Source organism: Diabrotica virgifera, chromosome 7 (genome assembly GCF_917563875.1).
Source record: "Diabrotica virgifera virgifera chromosome 7, PGI_DIABVI_V3a".
Lineage (NCBI taxonomy): Eukaryota > Metazoa > Arthropoda > Insecta > Coleoptera > Chrysomelidae > Diabrotica > Diabrotica virgifera.
In genome coordinates, this window is record NC_065449.1 from 205,531,740 (window position 1) to 205,558,768 (window position 27,029).

The 27,029-nt window shown below is 30.8% G+C and overlaps 1 protein-coding gene across 1 annotated transcript in view; it reads right to left on the bottom strand.

Annotated features, from left to right (window-relative positions):
• Positions 1 to 21,067, bottom strand: part of LOC126888824 (zinc finger protein 182-like) — a 40,898-nt gene extending 19,831 nt beyond the window's left edge. Inside the window, exons 1-3 of the mRNA XM_050657236.1 lie at positions 20,632 to 21,067; positions 10,834 to 11,101; positions 7,258 to 7,494 (exon numbers count right to left, since the gene is read on the bottom strand). Coding sequence (XP_050513193.1) covers positions 7,258 to 7,494; positions 10,834 to 11,101; positions 20,632 to 20,811 — 685 coding nt within the window. The 5' untranslated portion in view covers positions 20,812 to 21,067. The remainder of the gene's footprint in view (positions 1 to 7,257; positions 7,495 to 10,833; positions 11,102 to 20,631) is intronic.
• Between the last annotated feature and the right edge of the window lie 5,962 nt (positions 21,068 to 27,029).

Sequence of the window (27,029 nt, forward strand, 5' to 3'; positions counted from 1 at the left end):
CGCCGTGGTGTTAATCGATTTTAATTTTGCAAAATTGCAGATGAAAGGTACAGTACACTTCTATAAGCAAAAAATTTTCAACTTGCTATCTGCTTTATTTTCAGTCCTGTAACATTTTGAAAAAATGATTTTTTTTTACGAAGACTGGATTGCAAAATTTATTTTGCAAAATCTATTGAACCGATCTTATTGAAATTTACAGCATGGTTTTACAGTATCATAAAATTTTTCAGGGTGAAATATGAAGGTCCTAAATGTAGCATAAATGGTTGAAAAACGTAAAATGCGAATACTTGTTTTTGTATGTTTTTTTTACAATTATTGCTATTTTGCAACAAGGGTGACTATTTTTTAAATTTTTAACCAATTTAATATTGTAGGAAATTTAATTACGCAACTTTTATGTCAGTACAACTTTTCTCGGAAATGAATACTTTTAAAGTTATAATCAAAAAACCAAGAAGAAAATCGAATTTTTCCTTAATTTTTTGACATTTTGATTATTTAAACAATGTTCCGGACCTCTTTGAGAGGGAGGATAACTCAAATATTATTATTTGATTTATTTCAAGCAATTTCTGCAAAAAAATTTGAGTCACCTCTCAACGTCCAAATGTACTAATATTTTTACAGATGCGCCCTGGTCTACAATAAGTTTTCAATTAAAAATCTTTTAGTAATATTTTTAATATTTTTCAATATTATTAATGTTTATATTAGGTTGACAACTTTGCCTTTCTGAAAAATATGAGTTGATGTGATTGGTCATTAAAGGAAAAGTGGAAGGAAAAAGAGGACCGGGGAGACGACGCATGTCCTGTTTGAAAAATTTAAAGTAGTGGAGTGGAAAAATAGCAATAAAACGCTTTATAGTCCAATCAACAGCCATTTTCTCGTGGAATTTTGGTGAAAATTTGGATTTAGGTAGTAATAGGGATGTTCACTAATTTTTAAATATAGTTAAATTCAATATATTACAAGGTATATAAAAACGTAACAATCATAAAACTGTTTAAAAATGTATATTTTTGAAGATAAATGAGTTCATAATGTTGATTTTCTTGGAGGCTAGAAAAACGGTACCCTGCAGCGAGGCTACGGTCTGTGACGTCAGCAGTCGTAACGTCTTTGATCGACGACTAGTTTTGTATACTTATTTACTCAGTGTATTTGAATGTGCGCAGTTTTTTACGTATTTAATTATTAAAAATAAAGCCAAATAAGTGGTGTTTTTTTCCTGGGTGTGTAAATACATCAAAAAACAGTTCTGACAAAATTTTTATTACCGTTCCAGCCAATTTAAAACAGAAAAAGAAATGGTTTGTTGCAGCTAGAACTTAAAATAACTAACTTAAAGAACTAACTTAATAAAATAAACATTATAGAAGTTTTCCAGAGACTTTCGGCCCTTGGTAATAATGTAATTGTTCTTTCTGCATTTACATTTTTCGAAAATACTTATTAGTTTTCTCAGGATTCGAAAAAAATGAATGAATTTAAATAGCATTGGACCAAGATTTTGCACCTACCCCCTTAAAGAGTAAATGAAAAAGTTTCGGGACCTCAAATTTGTATTCCTTAAACTGGGATATTCCTAAAAACGGGATTCTAATAATACATACAGTAAAAGTAAACCTTGAAATAACTACATGTGAATGTAGGTATGACTTTATATTATATTCAAATCATTAATAATTTAGTGAAAAGATTGGTTGAAATGAAAATGTATAATACCCAAGTTCAAAAATATTTTTTACTTTGGAACAGTTGTCAACTCGAAATACGAAACAACCGAAATAAGATCTAGAGTTGAAAAGGACATAGCAACATTTAACAACATGCATGAGAAATATTTTCACCCATTGCGACATAATATCTCTCCCACTAAAAATGCGACTGCTAAAATGTTATTATTTCCGGTCTTGCTATATGGCGCAGAGGCCTGGACAATAATGGAAACATTAATGAAAAAGCTAGAGGCATTCAAGATGTGGGTGTACCCACGTATCCTCAAAATATCCTGGGCGACCCACACCAACGTACAGGTATTGCGTCTGCGTCGAATGGGAAAACAAAAAGAAATCTCTTTTACAAGTAAGAAACGAAATCTTAAATATATCGGTCATATCATGAGGCATGATAAATATCGTATACTCCAACTGATAACGCAAGGTAAAATAGAGAGTAAACGCGGACCCGGAAGAAAAGACACTCATGACTTAAAAACTTACGCCAATGATTTGGACCAAAATCGATCGAGTTATTCAGAAACGCCTCAAATGAAATTAAAATTGCCATGATGATAGCCAACGTCCACAACGGACAAGGCACATGAAGAAGAATGAAAATATTTTTAATACACCTAACCAAGGTAAAGTAATAACCAGCCAATGTATGTATACAATATGCATGCGTACAATGCATGCATACAATTTTCTCTATTTTTTTTTTAGTCCAGGAACCGAAGCATTTCACCTCGCAATTTTTACAGAATGGATCGATTTGCTTGAAAATTTGAGAATAAGTAGTGGATAGTTCAAGGATCAAAATCTATATGATGCCGAAAGGCGCTTTTACCATGGGGTCGGTTGCCACCCCATCTGATTATTCGAAATTTTTTATTATATTTTGACTGCAAAAGTTGATAAAAACATTCATTCTAAGCAAAAAATGTTCTATACATTTTTTTGATAAAATTAATACTTTTCGATTTATTCGCTATCGAAAGTGTTAGTTTTATATAGAAAAAATCAATGTTTTTCGATATATACTCATTTACCATTCACTCAATTTTTGCCGTAGAAAACATTTTTTCAAACCAAGTTCTTGGGAATTAAATAACCTACAATTTCATATTAAAACATTTTTTCGTATATCTGATGCTAATCTTTCTATTTTGAAGAAAATTGAATTTTTTACCAAACTACAAAAAGTCGTTATTCGCTTTTAACTCTAGTTTTTTAAAAACTAATCATTCTAAGCCAGTCAAGCTTTTAAAATCTATTAATAATACATAAATAAAGAAGAATTAATAAGGCCAATGACTAAAAGCAAAGCTAACTTACATTATTATGCTTCCAATTGGATTTCTTTTTTTTTTGAAAAAAATATATTGATTTTTTAACCGTAACCTTTTTAATTTTTATCTTAGAAAGTTTGTTAAAAAATAATTTGGTAGGTTTTTACAAGATCTATAAGACTGTTAATACCAAATCCTTTTAAAATCCTCAGTCGCAAGAAGCGGTGACTTTGAAAGGGTCGGTAAAGGTGATTTTTGCATGTTATTACAAGTTTTAATTGTCAATAGGTCACTAAATTTTTACCGTAGAGAAAATTTTTGCAAACCAAGTTCTTGTGAATTAAATAAGCTACAATTTTATATTTAAATATTTTTTGTATCTCTGATGATAATCTTTCTATTCTGAAGAAAAAGGAATTTTTTACCAAACTTCAAAAATTCGATATTTGCTTTTGACTCCATTTTTTTTAAACTAATCATTCATTCTAAACCAGTTAAATTTCTAGAACCTATTAATAATACATAAGTAAAGAAGAAGAAATAAGGTAAATGACTAATTTTAATCAGGGTGGTGATTAGGGGTTTGCTTTCGGTCACTTATTCGCTGAAAAATATAGGGTCTGACATTCTTTTCATTATAAGCCACCTAATTTTTGAGCTATTCTGAGTAAAGACTTTTTTTTTATTTCTGAAGATAAATATTTTTAAATACTTCAAATTAGTTTAAACAAGTGATCCTCGAAAAATGCATAGTTTTCCCGTCTTTTGACTTTAAAACTACAATATTTAGCATTTGCCGAAGAAGACCTAACATATAATAAAGTATAGCTCGATTACTATTGGTCTTAAAGAAAATTTAAAAACACGGTTTTGTTGATTTTTTCAAAAGGTAGGTACATTTTTTTAAGCAAAGTTGTTTTGATAAAACAAAAACTTTTTTAGTTATTTGCAGAAAACTGATTAAAAACATTAATTTTTTTAATATAAAACTAACACTTTCGATAGCGAATAAATAAATGTTATCAAAAAAATGTATAGAACATTTTTTGCTTAGAGTGAATGTTTTTACCAACTTTTGCGGTCAAAATATAATAAAAAATTTTCACCCCCGACATGGGGTGGCAACCACCCCCATGGTAAAAGCGCCTTTTGGCATCATATAGATTTTGATCCTTGGACTATCCACTACTTATTCTCAAATTTTCAAGCAAATCGATCCATTCTGTAAAAATTGCGAGGTTTTGTCCTATTTTAAGCTTCATTACTTGGACTATTTGTGGAGTATTAAGCATTTATTTTTTTAGCTTAAAGAAGACATGGAAAATTATATGGAATATACACTCAGTAAAGCTGTGGTAGATTTATTTTTTTACAAGATGCCAATAAATCATACACCATTGTTACATCTACACTACAGTCGGTAGTTTATACGAATCGGCTTTCTGAAAACCTTCTTCCATTTTATTTGTTTATTTTTGTAAAACCCAAAATATGTCCTTACAAACAGTCTATCCACTTTAAACTAAACAAATTCACTATAAAACTCCACTTTAACCCTGATAAAACAAGAAGAGAACAAAATAAAATGACCTGAAACGTCAAACAGGTAAACAGTAACACTATGAGAATGGCGCGCGCTTGGGGTATGCAACTAGTGACGTCAGGCCAATAGAGAAGCGTTCTTGAAATTTAAAATAATGCTAGATTTCTAATAAAGATTTTTTATAGAAAGGCTTTTTCAATTTTGTTGAAATTTTGGACAATTATTCCTAGGATGTTTCTTAATCGTTTTACATGTTTGAAATGACTTTTTAATTTTTTGTGAACATCCCTATTATAACCATTGTCAAAATCTACCCTACGCCGAACCGGGTCTTTGCCCTGGGGGTGAAAACAACCCCATCTATTGGATAAAATTTTTTTCAATCAAAATAATTATGGAAGTCGATAGATTGACCAATTCTGAGTAAATTTTATTCTATAAAATTTTTTTGCTAAGTTGATACTTTCCAAGTTATTAGCGTTTGAAACTATGCATTTTTCATTGAAAAACCTTACGTTTTATAACCGTTTTTCATGAATAACGTAAACAATTTTATAGAAAAAGTCATTAAGGGCAAAATTGAAGCTAATAAAAAAATACCTACCTATGTAAACCCAATAACGACTGAGTTATATGCTCTTTAGAGGATGGTTATTTTCGAAGAACATCGAAATGGAGAACCTTCAATCTCAAATAACTCGAATGTGGTGCAATTTTTTGGGGAAACTTAACAGGCATCTTTTATTAAAAAAGTTCATTAAAAAACCTTTCAAATAAGCTCTGATAAAAGTTTTTTGCATAAGAACTGTCTGCCTTATGACGAAAATAAAGTCGCTCTCTGCTTTTTCCTGTTTGAAATATAAAAATTAAACTCTCGTCATTACAATCCTAATAGAACTGAATAGTTTCCCACTTGAAATTAACTTTATTTACAGTACCTGGCAAAATTATTAGGCCAAGTAAGGAAAAATTTACTATATTATGAAGTTATTTTTCTCACGATTATGAACATATTTGAAAAAAATACTGTTGTGTTCCTTTTTTTGTGGATATTAACTTTAAGGTTTGCTGCTCCGCGCTCCCTGCAACTGCTCCAATCGATACGGCATGCGCTCCTCTACATATAAATCGCCACCGATTGGAGCGCGAACCTAATGGATACGCACCTTTATCTGTAAAGGAGCGCATGTCGTATCGATTGGAGCAGTTGCAGGGTACGCACCTCCAAGTTAATATCCACAAAAAAGGAATAAAACAATAGTTTTTCAAATATATTCATGATCATGAGAGAAATAACTTCATATAGTAAATTTTTCCTTGCTTGGCCTAATAATTTGGCCAGGTACTGTAGGTATAATTGATACGATCCATGCAATTTGACCGATTTGGAATGCTTAGTTTAGAAAAAATAGTTGATTAAATCGAAAATGACATTTTTACAATTTTTAAAAAAAGTGCATTTTTCTTAAATAAATCTCTAAAAGTATTCATAATATGAAAACATGTTTGAAATATTAATTGTAGGATTTCTTTTACTGATAATTTTTATTTTTTTTTTGTTTTTGTATCATGAATACTTAGGTTTATTTGAGAAAAATGCACTTTTTTTTAAATTATAAAAATGTCATTTTCGTTTTAATCAACTATTTTTTTCTAAACTAAACATTCCAAACCGGGCAAATCACATGTATCGTATCAATTATAACTAAATAAAGTTAATTTCAAGTGGGAAGCTATTCATTTCTATTAGGATTGTATTGACGAAGGTTTAATTGTTACATTTCAAAAAGAAAAAAGCAGAGAGCTACTTTATTTTCGTCATAAGTCAGTCAGTTCTTATGTAAAAAACTTTTGTCGGAGCTTATTTGAAAGGTTTTTTAATGAACTTTAAAAGATATCTCTTAGTTTTCTCAAAAAATTGCACCACATTCGAGTTATTTGAGATTGAAGGTTCTCCATTTCGAGGTTCTTCGAAAATAACCATCCTTTAATGAGCAATAACTCAGTTGTTATTGGGTTTACGTAGGTCTTTCTGAAGCGAATCTCTTTGTTTTTTTATTAGCCACAATTTTGTTGTTAATGATTTTTTCTATAAAATTAAATTTTTTCAAATTATTCATGAAAACGGTTATAAAACGTGAGATTCTTCAATGAAAAATGCATAGTCTCAATCGCTAATAACTTAGAAAGTATCAAATTTGCAAAAAAATTTTATAGCACAAAATTTACTCAGAATTGCTCACTCTATCGATTTCCATAGTTATTTTTATTGAAAAAATTTTCATCCCCTAGATGGGGTTGTTTTCACCCCCAGGGCAAAAGCCCGATTTGGCATATAGTAGATTTTGAAGAAGAGGGCCAACTGAGCTTAAACCCAAATTTTCATTAAAATCGGTGTTGATTCTCAAAATTCCACGGTTTTACAGTTTTTTTACCGCTGATGAGTGGTTTATTAGAACCACTGCACACTGCAGACATGGTAATATGTGCCTTGATGATCGCCAATGTCCTTAAAGGATGAGGCACACGAAGAAGAAGGAATGGAATACATACATATAAAAAGAAATAATGATAATTAAAAAAAATGGAAATCAAAATTAAGTAATTTTTAAGGAACTGCAAATAATGAAAAAAATTAATGTTTGAAGCAGATTTTAATAACTCAACAAAATTTTATTATAAATGTGTATATTACCTGTTTCATTAACTAAAGTACTTTTGACAGCATCTGCGATAGCTTCCATGTCAGCAGTTTCACAATCTTGTTCTTCCTCAACTTGAAACAAATCATGTATTTCTTCTTGTTCTTCCATTTCAGTCTTTAAGGTACAAGCTTCTTTATCATCCACATCTGGCTCTATGCGTAGTGTTATATTCTCTGGATCTGGTTCAGGTTCTTGATTTTGTTCAATATAAGCTACTTTCGTTACTCCTGCAAAGAAATTAGCAATAGTAATAAAATATTTATTTTATTCTCATATTAGGTGAGTGGCGAATCCTCAAAAAGCAAATTTAGTACCAAAATATGTGTATAACTTGTTAACCATTTTGAATTATTTAATTGGAGTCCGAAATATGTAAATAAACAATAAAAAAGTCAAATTTTTTTTACAATATTTTTGAAATTATACAGGGTGTCCCCGAAAATAGTGAACTGTCAGTTTAGAACAAAAAAGTCCTATAACATGTTTATCTAAAGTTAAATGTTTCCAAGAAAAAAAATACATTGTTCTTCATATAAGTGAATTTTTATTTTCATAAATTCAAATGACATGACAACGTGTTGTAGAACATGTTGTGACTGTGGAAATTTATCCTAATCCAACCCTTTGTTTATTTACTATTTGAGGTGTGATTTTTGGGGTTGTTGACGTCAGTAGGTACCTACCTGCAAAATAATTATTTCTTGCTTTAATAATGTGTCATTTTTGCTATTATCTGAATTAATTAAGGCTCGAAATTTTACATAAATTATAAATTTTACTTAAGTAACTATGGTTTAATTACTAAAATGTAAATGCACCTAGGAAAAATTATTTGTACCTAATGTTTTTCTGAAATCAACTGAAATATGGAATAATTTTAAACTAGTTGATAAAATGTCAATTATTTACAATATGAAACACTTTAACTTTTTACTAAACTAGTATTATGTATTTATTAAGCTTTGAAGGTGTTGAATACAAGGGGTTTTAACTAAATTGCATAGTTTACAGTGGAAATTAAATACAACAGACAACGTTTAATAATTCTAATTTAGTTTTTTACATTATGCTCGGACTCTCAGTAGTTTGTTTACTTGGTGGCCACAGAATGAGTCAATTCCTACCAATTCAACGATGAGTATAAGTGGTATCCAGAAGATTTTTCACAGCTCTGGAACTTCGTCGTGAAGAAACCACATTTCCTGAAGTGCAAATGCACTTCAAGAAGTACCGGCAAAATATTTTACAAGAAATTTATAGGCCTCTCCATTTAGTGCTCTGGGTAATTCATAAAATATTGCACCCTTTACCCGTTCTGTATCTTTTACAAGGTAATTGATATAATATTTGTTTAATACCCAAAATACCCACTTGTTAAGAAATAAGAAATACCGGTTCTTTTGGTATTAGTCCAGGGTAATAAGGTTTTTCCATGAGACTCGAGCAGCCAGGGTACTGAAGCGTTTTTTCATCAGGTAATACCTATAAAAGCAAATTGTAACTATTTCCTGCGTAGGATCTGGCGGCCATTTTTATTTATAAACAATTAAGTGTCAAAAAATGGCATTTTTCCCTTTTTCTTCAAATCAATGGAAAACAGTGAAACTTATGGTTTTTTTAGTACAAATATCTTTGAGATTATGGAAAAAACTTTAAAACGACGTATTACAAAGTTTGATATGCTCATTTATTGTTAATATAATTGCGAAAAAGATCGGAATTGCAAAAAAAATAATTTCACAATATTTATTGTAAAAATTAGTGTACAGCTTTGAAATTTTTGTCATATAAGGGTTCTTTGGTGCTTAATATGTGATAAAAATTTCAAAGCGATTCATTCAATTGTTTCAATTTTATTCAAATTGTTTTTCCCAGAGAGCATTTTTTTTGCAATAACATAAGTCAGAAAAACATGACGTTAGAACCATTCCACAGGTGTCAAATGAAAGAGCATGAGTTATATTTTCAACTTGGTTTAAAACAAGCGAATAAAAAATGCATTTATTAGTAATAAATAATTATGCAAAAGTATCGTAAATCTTTCCTTATAAACTTTTTATTTTTTTATATAAGAAATTATATATATTTATTACAATTTTTTATCAATTATGATATAAATAACATTACTTGGTAGTTATGCACTTAAAACAGGGTAAAAAAGTTATTTTTTTGGAAAAAGTTATCCAAAAAGTTTATAAGGAAAGATTTACGATACTTTTGCATAATTATTTATTACTAATAAATGCATTTTTTATTCGTTTTTTTTTAAACCAAGTTGAAAATATAGCTCATGCTCTTTCATTTGACACCTGTGGAATGGTTCTAACGTCATGTTTTTCTGACTTATGTTATTGCAAAAAAAAATGCTCTCTGGGATAAACAATTTGAATAAAATTTAAACAATTTAATGAATCGCTTTGAAATTTTTATCACATATTAAGCACCAAAGAACCCTCATTTGACAAAAATTTCAAACCTGTACACTAATTTTTACAACAGTTATTGCGAAAATAATTTTTTTTGCAATTCCGACCTTTTTGGCCAATCATATGGTCCTGGTTACTGGATAATTGTCAAGGCCATAGTCCAAAAAAAATAATAAGAAGAAAAAATAAGATTTAGGTTATGTTATTAAAACGTAAATAATTGTATGTAGTAAATAAAATTAGTTATTAAAATGCAGTACTGCAAGCAAAATATAATTAATTAAATTTGCCATTATATAATAATTGCATATCATATCAAATATTGTGGAGTAATATATAATTTTTAATAAATTTTTTAATAATTTTTAAGATAATTTTTGTCAATTTGATAATTTCAATTGACAATATGAATTATTTAAGAAAGTTGCAATTTTTCTCCGCTATTCGCGCACGATCGCTTCGCGTATCCCTTCCAAGTACTTGCACACCGCGAATAGAATAAAACTAGATAACCACTAATTATGCAAAATATCCAATGTCAATAACATCAAACAAACCAAATTCTTGGTTTGTTTGATGTGAAGGGACGACCACAGACAGGGTGAAAAAATGTAAACACTAGACCCCTGCAGAAGTGGTTGATATTTACATTACTTTACCTACTAGATACAATTTACCTACAAACCTACTATTTTTAATTTTGACTGTCCATTTTTAAATTTTTGAATAGCGCATTGTCGCCTGTCGCCAGACTTCAATTTGCATATCAAAATGTATCTTCGTTTTTTGGTCAAACGGCTGAATGTACAAAATAATGTAAGACTTTTTTGCTCTACATTGTGCCTTCTACCTATACCTTAAAGGAACGCACTATTTTCGGGGACACCCTGTATATTCAACTCAGGATATCTTGCCTCAGTTTACATATTTAGATTTTTAATTATGACACAATATAGTATGAACATTTTTGCTAAACATGAGATATGTCTGAAGCATAACTTTGAATATAAATAAATTGCAGATTCTTTAAAAAATCATATGCTACTCGTTGGATATTTTCTATATAAATAACTTCTAAGATTTGAATAATACAGTCATTATAATAAAGAAAAATTGGTTATACTGTTAATCAGAACTTACCAACCAGATCTTCTTCAGTACTAGGTTCCATTTCTATAACTTCATTTAATCTTTCTTCTTGCACTTGTAACTCATCAGTTTCATTTTCTTCTCTTGTTTCATTAGCAACGACATCTTCTTTGTCATATTCATCCTCTGGAAGATCTCTTAAATGCAACCGAAGTTTTAAGTCAGAATTTTCACATTTTTTTCTAAAATTGTATGATTTCTCCAATTGATATTTACAAGGGCAACAAAGTTTATCTGGTAGTCCATCACCTTCAATCACCTAGAATATAAAGAGAAACCTGAGTTAGCTATTCAAAAAGTCAACCGAATCCCAAGTTCTTATGAACAGAAGCAAATATTTTCATCTTTTCAGGTATTTTGTGGTCTTATTCATTTGAAGCCTGACAGCCTAACAAGACCTAACAGAAGACACGAAAATCCTAGATATCTCAATGAAACTTATAAAAGTTTACGAAGACACAATGCAGTGCTTATCAGATCCCTGGCAGCAATAATAACAGATGACGGAATCACCAAGAACATAGAAATAGCAACAGGAGTATGACAGGCCAACTCTCTATGAACGTCACTATTTACAGCTACAGAAGGAACAATAAGAGATACAGTAATAAAGGGTGCAATATTATAACATCGACGTCTCAACTTGTGGCGTATGCCGACGACATAGCATTGATTAGTTGAAATTTAAACAGTTTAAAGGAATAATTTGCGAAGTTGTGCAGGGAAGCATCCAAAGAGGTTTAGCAATAGATCAAAATAAAACAAAATACCTAACATGTTCAAGAAAAATAGTTTGAAAAGATATAACACTTTAAATATCTTGGGGTCTCAGTTAATGGAACTAATGAAAGAAGCATAGTAATCAATGAAAGAATCCAGAATAGAACCTACTTGAAATACAACAACTTCCTCAAAGAAGCTTACTCAGAATACTCAACTGAAAATTTACAGAGCAGCAATTAGGCCAGTAATTACATATATGGTGCTGAAGTAATGTATCTGACACAGAAAGATTAAAGATTCTAGAGAGAAAAAGAATTCGGAGGATAGCCGACCCATTGAACTTGAGTAATAATGAATTTAGAAAATTGATAAACTACGAAGTAAGAGAACTTTTTGAAAGGAGTAGACATCTTCAGATTTATAAAGGCTCAGAGACTCAGATGGATGGGACATATAGAAAGGAGAAATCTAGAAGCAGTCATCAAGAAAATCATCTTCAAATGGGGACCAGTATCAGGCAGAATAGAGAAGAACTGTACAAGATGCCAAGTCACACAAACAATTGTAAAACAAAAATGTTAATTCTCAGCAACAAATGAATTTGAAGAGCCCAAAGACCAAAGAGGGCGGCAATCACTCTGCTAGGAGTGTAGATGCATGATGATGATTCGCTGGAAGGGAATGTGAATCATGAACTGATGTCAGTTGTCAGAATGAGATATTAGGTTTGTTCGTAGAACGATCAGCAACCGTTGCCAACCGTCAGACACAAGCGCGTTCATAGTCTACGAACTCGAACTGTTAACTGCGCAGCGCTAACTGTTAACTGCGCATGCGTCTGATGGTTGGCAACGGTTGCTGATCGATTGGATCGTACTACGAACAAACCTATTACTATTATTAATTAAAAATTATAAACTTGTACATATTACGACCAACAAAAATATGTTTGTATCTACGGTATAGCATATATTCCCAAAGTTTGGTTCAATGATTAATTAACTAGTTCATAACTGTCCATAATAATAAAATAAAATTTTGGAATTATTATATACAATCTTTTAAGGGAAAAACTAGGGGAAGTAACCTATTTCTAATCAATTTTTAGAGTGGATAACATGCAAAAATATAATTTCATTTAGTCTATTCCTTCTTTATGTTACTATTTGCATTTGCCCGGTTTTGAACAAAATCCGTTCACAGGGAACAGATGTTGCCATAATACTCTCTATTCGGTAGGGATACACCGGTCACGGATTAATAAAGAAACAAACGAATCGGCAGGTCGATTGTAATATTTTAGGTATACCAGTAACATAAGCGTAGATCTCGGGTGCGTAGAGGGCCAATATCTATTTAATTATTGAATTTTTAGTAATTTTTTGATTAAAATTTAATAAACAGGATAATTTAAGGAAAAATAATAAGATAAATAATAAAATACAATGCACCCTTGTTAGAAATACCTTTCTTAGCAAAAACTTAATACTAACTTAGGAGTAAGATTATGCAAAACACCTGACTAGAACATTTTCCCGAGCAGATGCGAAGAGACTTCCTTGACTAAAAGAACAATTAGGATTTACCCGCAAGTAATATTTTAAATACGAAAAAATATATAGATTAGTGCCGATTCGATATGCGGTCTACCATCCAATATGCGGTCTACCGCAGAGTAACTAATTCGTTATGTGGTCTATCACAGAGTAGTTATTTCGATATGCGGCCACCACTAAATAATGTTAATGCATTCAGTAAATTTTGCAACTACTCGTATATACAGTATGGTGCAAATGAAAGGAATAAATTCTTTATTTCGTAAACCGATGACATTAGGGAAAATCCCGAAACAGGTCGATTTTTGTTTTTAAATTATGATATTTTGAATGAAGTAAAAGACAGACGTACTCTCAATCATTTATTGTAACTTCCGACGACCGGTTTCGCTCTCTAAAGTATGCAGAGCATCTTCAGGTCAACGGTTACAAGTAACTAAATGATTCGGTTACAAGGAGGTACTACCTCAGTATTCATTAACATGATATATCTGCTTAAGTTATGCTAACGGGATATGGTGGAATAGACGGAGAATGTTGCAAAGGTAAATAAGTTTATGGAATTTGGGAATTTTTGAGGGTGAAGAGATAGTTGGTGAAAGACAACCAACAAATCTGTACCGGTTTTAAAGATTTTTATTTCTATTTATTAAAAGATTTTTGTTTTTATTTATATTTATTAAAGACTTCTATTTATTAGTGTATGTGTTAGTGTAAGACTAACAACGTTTGGATCAAAACGGGTCGATATCTAATATGTATGTTAGATGTGGACGTGCAGCTGTAACCTAAATTGTTAAAGTCAATACTCCTTGATGTTTTAATGAGAGGAGTAGTGGTCGTAAAAAGAATGAAAAATCGGAAAGCTTAAAAATTGTAGCTAAAAGGGTATATTAGCAGTCATATAGTAATAACAGTAATAAATGTGAATTGATAGACAACAATGTAGGTACATGAAATTGAGATATAAATTAAAGGGTGAGAATTAGAGTAGAAAAGAAAAGAAAGGAAGAGATTAAAATTCAGTTGAAAGTAATTGATTGTAAATTGAGACTATGTATTATTGATATAAGCAGTGAAGAAACATTAATAAACTATTGAAACAGATAAAAGAAAGGAATAGTAATAAAATATATTTTGGGGGTATACCTACATTGTGTTTTAAAATCTGTCAATAAACCCATTCAATATATGATATTTTGGCATATATATCATACTAGTGTCGTCATCCATCTGGGGGTGATGACGTAATCGATGATTTTTTTAAATGAGAATAGGGGTCGAGTGCTAGCTCATTTGAAAGGTCATTAAATTCACTATTTAGGCATATAAACATTTACACAATTATTTGTACAGGGCGTGCAAAAAAATTTTTAATGAAATTATTTGACAAAAAAGAAGAATGTATGTAGTTTATTTAATTCAAAATACATTTTACTGTTGCCCAGAAACAGAAAAAATGTTTATTTCAAAAATAAACATTGCTTTTCGATTAAATTCAATGTTCAAGCCAGCTCCCGCCAGCCACCTGTTTCTTAGGAAGTTTGAACATTTAATTTAAGAGAAAAACAATGTTTATTTGTGATATAAACATTTTTTTACTGATTTCTAACAGCAATAAAATGTATTTTAAATTAAATAAATTATATAGATTCTTCTTTTTTTGTCAAATAATTTAAATTAAAAAAATTTTTTGGGCGCCCTGTATAAACAATTATGTAAATGTTTATATTAATAAATAGAGAATTGAATGATCCAAATGAGCTAGCACACGACCCCTATTCTCATTTAAAAAAATCATCGATTACTTCATCACGCCCATATGTATGACGTTACTAGTATGACATTTATGGCAAAATATCATAATTTAAAAATAAAAATCGACCTGTTTCAGGATTTTTCCTTAAAGTCGCCGGTTTACGAAATAACGAATTTATTCCTTTCATTTGCACCATACTGTATAGTATCAAAATAAAGCTCATTTTTTGACCTAGGTATTTTAATTACGGTACTGTCTTGGCATTTTAATTATTCAAGTGAAAGTACTTAATTACCCAAATAGGTGCAAAACCAAATTAGAGAAAGTATGACAAACTAATGCAATTTTAATAGGTAATTTAACTAAATGGGTCGACAAACAAATCAGGAATGCTATAAGAAACTATAAGGACCTTTGTTATCTTCCAGTTGAATTTATTCTGTCGAATTGGTAACGCCTTATATTGTTAATTTTGTGAGAATCTGTTCGTGCTGTTTAACCGAAAATGCCAAGACGTGTTTTAGATGTAGATACTCTAATTTGTAACCTACATAAGTACTTTATTGCGGAAAAAAACAATGGTGGTCCTTTAAAATCGGTAACGTCTGTACAACAACGCGTGTGCGATGCTTTAGAAATTAGCGAATCAAAATTAAGATCTACAATTAAAAACGAGAATAGTGAAGTGCCGGAAAACGATCACCACCATACTCGCCTGTTATTAAAAACGAACAATATGTTAGAAGGACGAAAATTTCAAATTCGTAATATCATATATCAAATGCGTGCAAATAAGGAACATGTGACTTTAGGTACAATTTTACTTAAGTTAAAAGAGAGGAAATTTGGTGACATCGGCAGAACAAGTTTATGGCAAGTCCTACATAACATAGGATTCAAATTTAAAAAAGAGGATAACAGAAAAGCGCTTTGTGAAAGAAGTTCTGTTGTACACAAGAGAATTGAGTTTCTGAGAAAATAAATATAACATATTTAAAGAAGAAGGGTCAACTTTTGTATATTTAGACGAAACATGGATATTTTCTAAGGGTGCTAACAAGAGAATATGGCAAGATGACAACATAAAATCGATCAAGCATGCTAGTGGAGAAGGGAAGCGACATATAATTCTGCACGCGGGAGGGAAGACAGGCTTTATAGAAGGTGCTGATTTAATATTTTCGTCTACATCAAAAAACAGTGACTATCGTGACAATATGAACACGGAAATGTTTGTGAAATGGTTGCGTGAAAAACTTCTTCCCGGATTAAGTGAGCCCAGCGTAATTATTTTAGACAATGCGCCTTATCATTCAGAAATACTAAACAAAAGTCCAACAAATTCGTGGAATGTAGATAAGATTAAAGAATGGCTAACAAATGAACGCATATCTATTCCACAGCATATATTAAAGTCTGAGTTGTTACGTTTGGCAAAAGAACATGCAAAACCAAAAATCTTTGTGGTGGATCAGGTTACTGAAAGTTACGGGCATCAAGTTTTACGTCTTCCACCATACCACTGCCAGTTTAATCCCATCGAATATATATGGGGAATAGCAAAATAATATTACGACAACCATATTGGGCCTAATGGGTATACAGACGAAGCGGTTTGGGAAACTTGGCGAGAAGCACTTTCAATTGCAACTCCAGAAGTATGGCGGAACTGTATATACAAGTGCGAAAAATTAATTGAGGATTGGTGGATTCGTGAAAATAAAATTAACGAAATAAGCCCAATCATAATAACAATTAACGGTGACGACAGCGATGATGATGACAGCGATGGCGATGATAGTGTGAACAATAACGACTAAATCATTTTAGTAAAAAAAATTGGTACGTATATTGACTTAATAATATTTAGCATTTTACTTAAATATTTGATGTTTACATAATGCCCTGCTGTAGGATTTCCGGATCCTTTTCAAGGCGTGATTTGTTTGAAATCGAAACTATTTGTATATATTGTAGGTACATACGTAATATTATAATATTGTTTTTAATAATTTTTATTTACGGGAAAAATACCCCATTATACATATAAACTATAAAATATACATGACTAACATAGAAAACATGCGATCTGATAAAAGAATAAAACAAGCTCAAATTATTTTACAATGTCATATAAACGCTTTTTACACGCGTCAATTGACCTTAATTTAAAAACATCCAACGTCAATATATCACTTAAATTGATTGTGACTTTATAGAAAACCATTTTAGAGATTAAATTAAAACATCAACAATACAGCAACGTTTAGCCTTCTACCTTTTATAAGTTATAATTTGTTTTATTTTTATTATATTGATATTCATGCAACAATTAATATTAGGTATATTGATTTTTGGCTACGGATAATGAACTGTTATAAAGAATCACGAAATTATGTCGTTTAGGCTTCTGAGGCTATACAAACACCTAAAATTTAAAATTATTTGATTTATATAAGAACCTCCTCAAATAAAAAATTACTGCGCCCATGTGTAAATAGTTAAACTACAGCGGACCAGTAAATTCGTTCATTTCTTTCTTAATCCATGACCGGTGTAAGTCTACCGAATAGACTTTACATAGTACATAGTAGTTTCCTCACTAATTCGTAAAGTTTTGGATATATATTTTTTTCTTTGAAACAATCATAATAATGGGTCTTCTTGGAATCCACCACATAAAATGAGACCTAACTGTACATACATCAATCAGGCTTTCTTTGAAAAGATGGTGTAGAAAATGTGGAACAATGGGCATACCAGTACAAGAGAATATATTACATTCACTACTTTTCACTGATGACCAAGTAATTTTTGCACAAGACAGGATGGAATATAAGCTAAAGCGCTGGTTTCCTCGAAAGCGGCACCGACAAACTGCGACCGTAGCACTGTGATGAATTATGTCAGATTACGGTGAAAAATTCAAGGTTCTTCACTGCGGCAATGGAATGTGCAAACTCAGCAAGTGGTGGCTTCCAACGCATCCTTGGAAACCACCGTTATTATTTTGCATGGTACAGTTTTTTATGACGTCATTCATCGCAGTGTTATGTTCGCAGTTTGTCGGCACCGCTTTCGAGGAAACCAGCGCTTAAGGAAAAATATAAAGGGCCAATGATAAGCTGAGATGATACTTGCATGAAAGAGATAGAAATGAGAATAGCACCGGGAAAACAAGTCATGAAAGCACTCCATGGAGTGATATGGAACAACACTCTACCAGAAAAAACAAAAAAATGATCTTTCACAGCATAGAGCTGATTATTACCCTATACAGAGCAAAAGTATGGCCAATAACAACAACGATACGAAATGAAATATGAACAGTTGAATTGGAGTTTAGATATCAACAAATCATAAGAGTGAATAGAATAAGAACAGGGGAAATATCAAACAGAATGAAAGTAGAACAAAAAGTAAGGAAAACAGCTCTGCAATGGTATGGGTATGTAAAAAGAATGCCAGAGCACAGATGGCCAAGAAAATACTGGACTGGGACCCTTCTGAAAGTAGAGGAAGACCAAAAGACCTGCTATGAGATGGAAGACTTACATAGGAAATGCTATGATAGATAGAGTCCTCAGAGATGGCTACTGGGAGAATAAAGTGCTGAGGGACAAAAACAAGCAGAAAATCATGAATTTGGGTTGGATATTCATTATGATATTTCTATAAAGAAATATAGGGGAAAGTTGTGTAAATCGTACTGCCTTCTTGATCGTACCACCTCTATTTTACTGCTTTATAGGGACGCTAGAGCACCCTGATGACGTAATTGTGTTGTGTGTGCTCGCGTCATTCTACATGGTTTTATTACAATTATTGTGTTTTCAAGATATGCTTGTTTCGTACATCCTACGTAAGCTCATATCTTTTTTAAAGGTATGTGTAATGTAATTTTATCAACACATTCGTTTAATACACTTAATCTAGTACATATCTAAAATCCAATAGGTTAAGGGAAACAGTTTTATTTTTAAGTTATAAATTGCAAATTTTCATGAAAAGTCAGAGTTGCCTGGATCGTACCTCGCGAATTTTCCTTGATCATACCAGTACAAATAACAACCTAATATACAGTCGGAAAAATGAAAGAATACCCATGAACGATCACATCAATCACATATTTTGTATGTGCTGTTTTTTTTTTCATAAATAATAAACGAGAAAGATAGATTATTAATTATCTGAATAATATGTGATTGATGTGATCGTTCATGGGTATTCTTTCATTTTTCCGACTGTACTGATTTAGGAAACTAGGTTCCTAGATCGTACTCCTTGTAAGCTTTCCGAAAATAGTATTTTTTTTTGTTCTATATCAAGTTGTACGACGATAGAAAAAATAATTCAGGTTGCTGAATAAGTCAACTGTATGTTGTTCTGAAGCTATTTTCTTGTGGCATTTTTATAATCAATTACTTTTAATGGGAAATAAGCCACAATTTTACCAAAAAAATAATTTTATTAATGTTTCGAATCCCAAATCGGGTTTCGTTGTCAAAATACAAAATACTACTAAAATAAACAAAAATGTTGTTGCTAAGTAAAAAAATTCTTCTAATAATTTATTTAATCTTACTCATTTATATTGGCAATTCAGATGTATATTATACATTTTAAAGTAGAAGACTTTAAAATGATATCGCCAATATTTACGAGTTGCGTTCCTGGGATGACTTTACTAAAAGATAGTTCATTCGATTATATGAAATCAATCCCAACTCAAGAATATCCGTCGCAAAAAATATCCCTCGTGATTTACTGTGGAATCTCTAACACAAGAATTTTACTATCATCGTTGCATTTGGTTGTCTTTTTAAAGACAGTTCACATGCTATGATTTTTTGTGACAGATATTCTTGAGTTGGGATTGATTTCATGTAATCGAATGAACTATCTTTTAGTAAAGTCGTCCCAGGAACGCAACTCGTAAATATTGGCGATATCATTTTAAAGTCTTCTACTTTAAAATGTATAATATACGTCTGAATTGCCAATATAAATGAGTCAGATTAAATAAATTATTAGAAGAATTTTTTTACTTAGCAACAACGTTTGTGTTTATTTTAGTAGTATTTTGTATTTTGACAATGAAACTCGATTTGGGATTCGAAACGTTAATAAAATTATTTTTTTGGTAAAATTGTGGCTTATTTCCCATTAGAAGTAATTGATTAAGCCAACTGTATTATTACATTGTGTTAAATGTAATTGTTTAACATTTGATGAAAATAAAAAATGAAATTTAAAAAGTGGTAACAGGATCCAAGCAATTTTCCCCTAAGTAGAGGGTCTATATTCCTTGTATCTATGCAGTGAATAGTGAATGTGTTTTACAAAATTTTCAGGAATTAAGTAAACATCAGGAAATCTGCTAACTCATTAACTAACCTACTCTACCTCACTTAAAATTTTGTGGAAATTGGAAATTCTTTTCTCTACCTCTAATCTTCAAAATTTGATTTTTTTATTTTTTTTATTTAATAAAAAAACAGAAATCTATTAAATTATAGGTGGGGTGGGGTGGTGCATCTGATATCTGATTCTTGTCGCCATCTATTACTTAAATATAAATTTTGGGTTTTTAAAACATTTAATATTTTGATTAAAAAATTATTGCTCAACATATTACTTTACACAATCAATATGTTGAGGTAATTGCACGAGATATAATTATTTAGTATATAAATAAAGGGTTCTTAGAATATTTACTGCAGTAAAACCCAAATATTATGAAAAAATTACCTCAACAGCCAAACATGCCAGTATTTTAAGATTAAGGGGGACAGCATCATCGTTCTGATATATAGGAATCAATTCGTCTTCCTTATTCATACACAATCTACAGATTTCATTCAAATCAATGATTACTTCTTCATTGTCATGTTCCAAAGAGCCGGTTTTCTTTCTACCGTAGGTTTTCATTTTTGATAATTTCGGAATAGGTAAACTAGATAACTATTTTCATCAAATTGATGCGGTCACTGCTTTACCCTTACGACTTTACGACAGTGGAATCTGCCATACTATTTACTGCAAATGGCGTCGGTTGGTACTCGATTATTGAAATATTGTGTTAGATTCCTAATGCGTGTTGATACATTTAATTATGCTATTGTAATTAAATTATTTGGCATAAACCATTAATCTAAATATTGTTAATATATGTTTAAGCACTTTTAGATCGTTTATTATTATTTTTAATTTCTAATACACCTATTAAAAGAAAGATGGCACTACAGTACTTATTAATCGCTTTCAGCAACTGTTTTTTTAAAACAAAAATAAAATCTGAATGTCAACTGCCAAAGTAAACGTAAAGGTGGCTACAGACTATGCATGTATTCGCGATTTGTGATCGTGATGCGCGATTCGCGAGCGGGTCACGAATAATGTGTAGGGTCTTGTTATGGTCTTGTTTGTTACAAATATATTCGTAAACAGCATGATTCGTGTGTGCACAGTAATTCATTCTTTTGAGCGGTAAATTAACAAACATACGAACCGCTGATTCGCCGAAGTTCGGCTGTGTTACGTTAATTCTTTTGCGAGTTACGCCACTGGATTCTGCAGATTCTAGGATACTAGAATCTGCGCAATAATACCTTATAAATAGAGGGACTTTCATATCATAATAGCTTTTTGTTACTTGTATTCAACTTTTGCTTAACTTTGTTCAGTTTTGTTTAACACTTCTGTTGTTTCACATTTTTGATTTATATTTTGAAAATAAAATACTTTTTTAAAAACTCCTTCTCAAACATCAAATACATAATTGGCGCAGTCAGTAGGATACGTGCGGGATCGGAAAAGACAATTTTACGCATTACTGTGATAGAACTTTTTCGATCTTTGGTGTTTTAAATCGCAGCGCGTACCTATCGAAAGAATCTCTACCCTACCCTACAGTGGTATCCAGCGAGAAGCAGAGTTCCAGAAGAAGCAAAATTTCGGAGAAGAGAACCAGGTGCTCCAGATAACTGTAAGTGCCTTTCCTTTTCGCCTTTCCTTTCATATCTTTGTGAGGAAAGATAGATTAATTTTTTGAATTTTGGAAAAGAATACATTTTTGATACATTTCTGATACATTTTTGATATATTTATGTACTGTTGCAAATATTGAATTTTATTGAATAATTTTTTGAAATATTTGAAAAATATTTATATTGCATATATATTTTTATTTATTTACATACGTATTATTTTGTTAGATATTTTGAATTTGAATTTATATTTTATCTGATAATATGGCTACTGCAGCTCAAGCTCAAACACAAACTCCCCTTAATTGGGATTTTCTCAAATCAAAACTAAAAAATATTAGACCCTACGACGGAGATTCTAATAACCTTATCTCAAGATGCGACGAATTAATGCGAACATATACTGTATATAAGGATGCAGATTTAAATAAACATATTTTGGAATGCATACAGGATAAACTAGTTGGAAAAGCAGAAGCACTAGTAGGAAATCGCATGGAATTAACTACATGGGATAGTATAAAGAAAGCATTACAACAATGCTTCGCAGATAGACGTGATTTAGACTGCTTAATGCAAGAACTGACACGAACAAAACCATATAAAAGTGAAAGCCTCCATAATTTTGGAACAAGGATACAACTCTTAAGAAGTAATGTAGCCCAAAGAATAAGTAACGATACTAGTATAGAACTTGCAGATAAAGTATGCCAAATTAACCATTGCGACAAGATCGCACTAAACACTTTTATTGCGGGATGTACAGGTGTTCTTAAAAATAATATGCACCTTAAGAAACCAAATTCTCTTGAAGATGCCATTGCATATGTCGACGAGTTTCATAATTTTGAAAATTTATATGGACATTCCAGTAATAATTTTCCAAAAAATAATCATAATTTTAAGCCACACAATTCTTTTAATCAATCTAGCAGGCAAACTCAGCCTAACAACTATTATCGACCCCTAAGTTCGAACCCCACACATCAATATCAAACAAATCCAAACTTTACTTATCAAAATCAAAACCCTTTCAATTCTAATTATTTTAATCGTAATCAAGGTTATCAAAACCAAAATGCTTCAGGACCGCGACATTTTGAAAATCATTCTACATCTCAGAATCGTTCCACAAACTTTCGACCAGAAAGTAATGTCTTCAGGCCCAACCGAATTCCTACTGATAGGTTGCCTAAGCCACAACCGATGACTATAGCATCCAGAAATACATTAAATTCAAACTCTAGATCAAATTCCAATAGATACAATAATTATCGAAAAAATTATTTCCCAAGAAGAATTCCCGATACTATAGCTGAAGAGCTATACACAAATAATTATCAAAGCGAAAATATTAATTCAAGAGAGCCTCAACATGCTAGTCAATTTGACTATTTTAGAAATCCTGAGTATGATGATGATCAAAATTTTTATATGGAAGCATTGGAAAGAAAACCGTCAACAGAAATATATTTCAATAATCCCCTACCATATATTGAAGTAGGAAATTCAAAAATAAAATTATTGATTGATACCGGTAGTGCCAGGTCCTTTCTACGACCAAGTATTGCCAAAAAATATTTTCCTAATTGCATCTACCAGTCAAATGTAGATATAAAAACTGTTCTTAATAGTAAGACTATCAAATATCAAGCCGAAATACCAGCATTTCCAGAATTCGGAAGTGACTTTTATATCAATTATGTCCTATATGATTTTCACGAATATTTTGATGGAATCTTAGGATTAGAAGATATGATGAGAATGAATTTAGTTATAGATTTAACTAATAAACTAATTTATAACAACAATGTAATGATACCGATTAATTTATATCATCACAAACTGACGAGTAATAATATAAGAGAAGAAATGTATAATAATGAGAACAGAAGATACAATAAAAATCAACATAGAAGAAATAATGGAAATAAAAGCAGAACATATAGAGGGTATAATAATTATAATGAAGGAATATATAATCAAAATTATGGTAAATATAACGATAATGGAAGAAGATATTATAATAATAATGATAGAAGGTATAATGGAAATAAAATAAGAATATATAGACGATATAACAAAAATACGAGAAGAACATATAGAAGATATAATGAAAATAAAAGAAACATATATAATCATGAAAATTTTCTAGACCAAACTTCAAGGAATATCATTGCAACGAAGAATACGAAGCCATAAGTAAATTATGTAATAAGGACAGATATTGTTTATACAAACTCGGAACGCCCTGGTTTTACGATTAAAATAAAGCATAAAATAGATTTAACTAATGATACCCCATTTTATACAAGAAACTATAAATATCCAGAAGTTTATAAGAAAGAAGTTAGCAGACAAATAAACGACATGTTAAAAATGGAATAATACAAGAATTTTACTAACTTATGGAGAAATTAACGAAATAAAAACTAAAAGAGAAAAGATATTCGACAACACAAGACTATTTGTTATCTTACCCCAAAGAGATTTACAAAAAGGAATAATAAATTTTGTAAAAGATTATATAGACCCAAGAAAATTATACGCCTTGTATTTTAGAGCACCGCTATCATCTGAAACATTTGTAGTTTCATTACAAAATTATTTTAAAAATTCTTCATTCAAATTTGTACACTGTACAAAAATATTAGATGATATTGAGACTACCGACGAACAGAAAGAAAAACTTAATTATTATCATGTTTATAAAAAAGGACATCGTGGCATGAATGAGCTAAAAATGTCATTAAGTTCACGATACTACTGGCCCAATATGTCACAAGATATAGAACAATATGTCAATAATTGTGAAGTTTGTTTAAAAAATAAATATGATAGAAACCCACCAGTCATTAAATTTAATCTTACGCCAACGGCTTCTAAGCCATTTGATCATATTCACATGGATGTATTTAGAATATCCAATACACCATTTCTTACAATAATCGACACATTTTCTCGATACGGACAAGCATATCAAATTCCCAGCATTAGTGGAATTTCAATAGTCGATGGTTTATTAAATTATATCACACATCATGGATTACCCTATAAAATAACAACTGACTCCGGCACTGAATTCAAAAATTATGACTTAGAAGATTTTTGCAAATTACATAAAATAGAATTACATTTTACCACTCCTAAAAATAGTAATTCGAATTCTCCGGTAGAACGCTTTCATTCTTCCTTAATAGAACATTTTAGATGCCTTAAAGAAACAAATAAAGACATGTCATTTGAACAATTAATGAAACATTGTATATTATCATTTAATAATTCCATTCATTCTGTAACTAAATTTACGCCGTTCGAAATTATAAAAGGGCATATAAATAACCCAGATCCATTCGATAACAATGATCATCTTATTTTATCACAATACGTGCAAAATCATAAAGAACAATGCAAGATATACGGGAAAATACATGAGAGGAATGCCAACGTGAAAAGTCAGCAGATAGATAAACGCAATTTATCGAGGTCAGAACCTGACGAATACACAAATGAAGACAAAGCCTATATTAAAAGTGGAAACCGTAGCAAGGCACTTCCTAAGTTTAAACAAACAACTATTCTTAAAGACGATAAGCTGACATTACAGACTAATAAAGGAGTTTATCACAAAAGCATAGCTCGCAAACCAAGATCTAATAGAAAAAACTTTTTACAGGTTCAACAAAATGAAGACGATAATCGTGTTGACTCTGATACAAGTGATATACCGGACGTCTCACCAGGTTAAAGGAGATGACATCGATATCAATATAACGCCCCTTGAAAACCTTTTACTCCCAATTAAATGAGGCACATGTAGATTAATTTATAGTAAACATACATTTATCCATTATATTAACTTAAACGAAATAGTTAGGCAAGTAGAATCTCTTAAAGATAATTATCAAATAATAAAAACTAGTGTAGTAAAAGTTAATGCCTCAAATCCTATTTCATACCATGGATTGGCAGAAAACATGTTAGAAAGAACAGAAGTTTTAATTAATACATTAGAGAAAAAATTAGAAAATATCTATCCCCATATTCGATCAAAAAGAGGCCTAATTGATGGCATAGGTAAAGTTAATAAATATTTATTTGGAAACTTAGATTCAGATGACGGAGATAGATATGATAAAGCGATAGAAGTCCTGGAAAATAATCAAAAACATATTATCCATGAGACGAACTTACAAATATCTTTGTATAAAAAACTAATCGATCACTACAACAAATCTTTAGCCACACTTTGGCAAAACCAAGAAAAACTGCAACGTAACTTACAGAAATTTCAATTAGAAATCCAAAACACTATAAACAGTTTAGGAAACTATATTACTTTTCAAGGTACTATAAGTCAGATAAATTTAGATTGTCAAAATATGATAGATTTTATTGAGAATTTAGCAAACGGAATTATGTTTTCAACATTAAACTCATTGCATACTTCAATTATCTCAAGTAAGGAAATTCAAGATATGATTGAATATTTGCACAGTATTTATCAACCTTCTCAAATCCCAAAATTTACAAATATTTTAACATATTACATGCTACTAGGGACACAAGTAACTTTTTCAAGTTCAAAACTGATCTTTGCTACTCACATACCTATCCTAAAACCAAAAGTCCTTGATTTTTATCATATATACCCAATAATCCAAAAGAACAAAATGTATACTCCCACATACCCTTATTTGGCACGAACCTCCGACGAAATGCACCTAGAAAAAGACGAATGCCCAATTTTAGAAGAAATATATTATTGTAAAGAAGACACCATACTACAAGACAATTGTACCTTACGTTTCCTCAATGGTCAAAGTTCAACCCAATGTTTTACCACAGAAGTCACTCTTCAAGAATCCATTATCGAACAAGTAACCAATACTGAAGTATTGATAATGCCATCCACATCTGAACGAGTCCAATCAAAGTGCAAGAGAGACCAAATTTTCGAAGTCCACCTCTCATCAGTATACCAGAAAATTGTGAAGTGACAATCAATCAATTGAAATTCAATAATAATATCAAAATACACAGAGGAAAATCTCTAATTTTACCAAAAATAAAATATTTTTCTACAGAAAATCTACGAAAATTATAAAGCCATAATATTACCAAAATTGATTTTGAAAATCTTTACCCAATTAATAATAT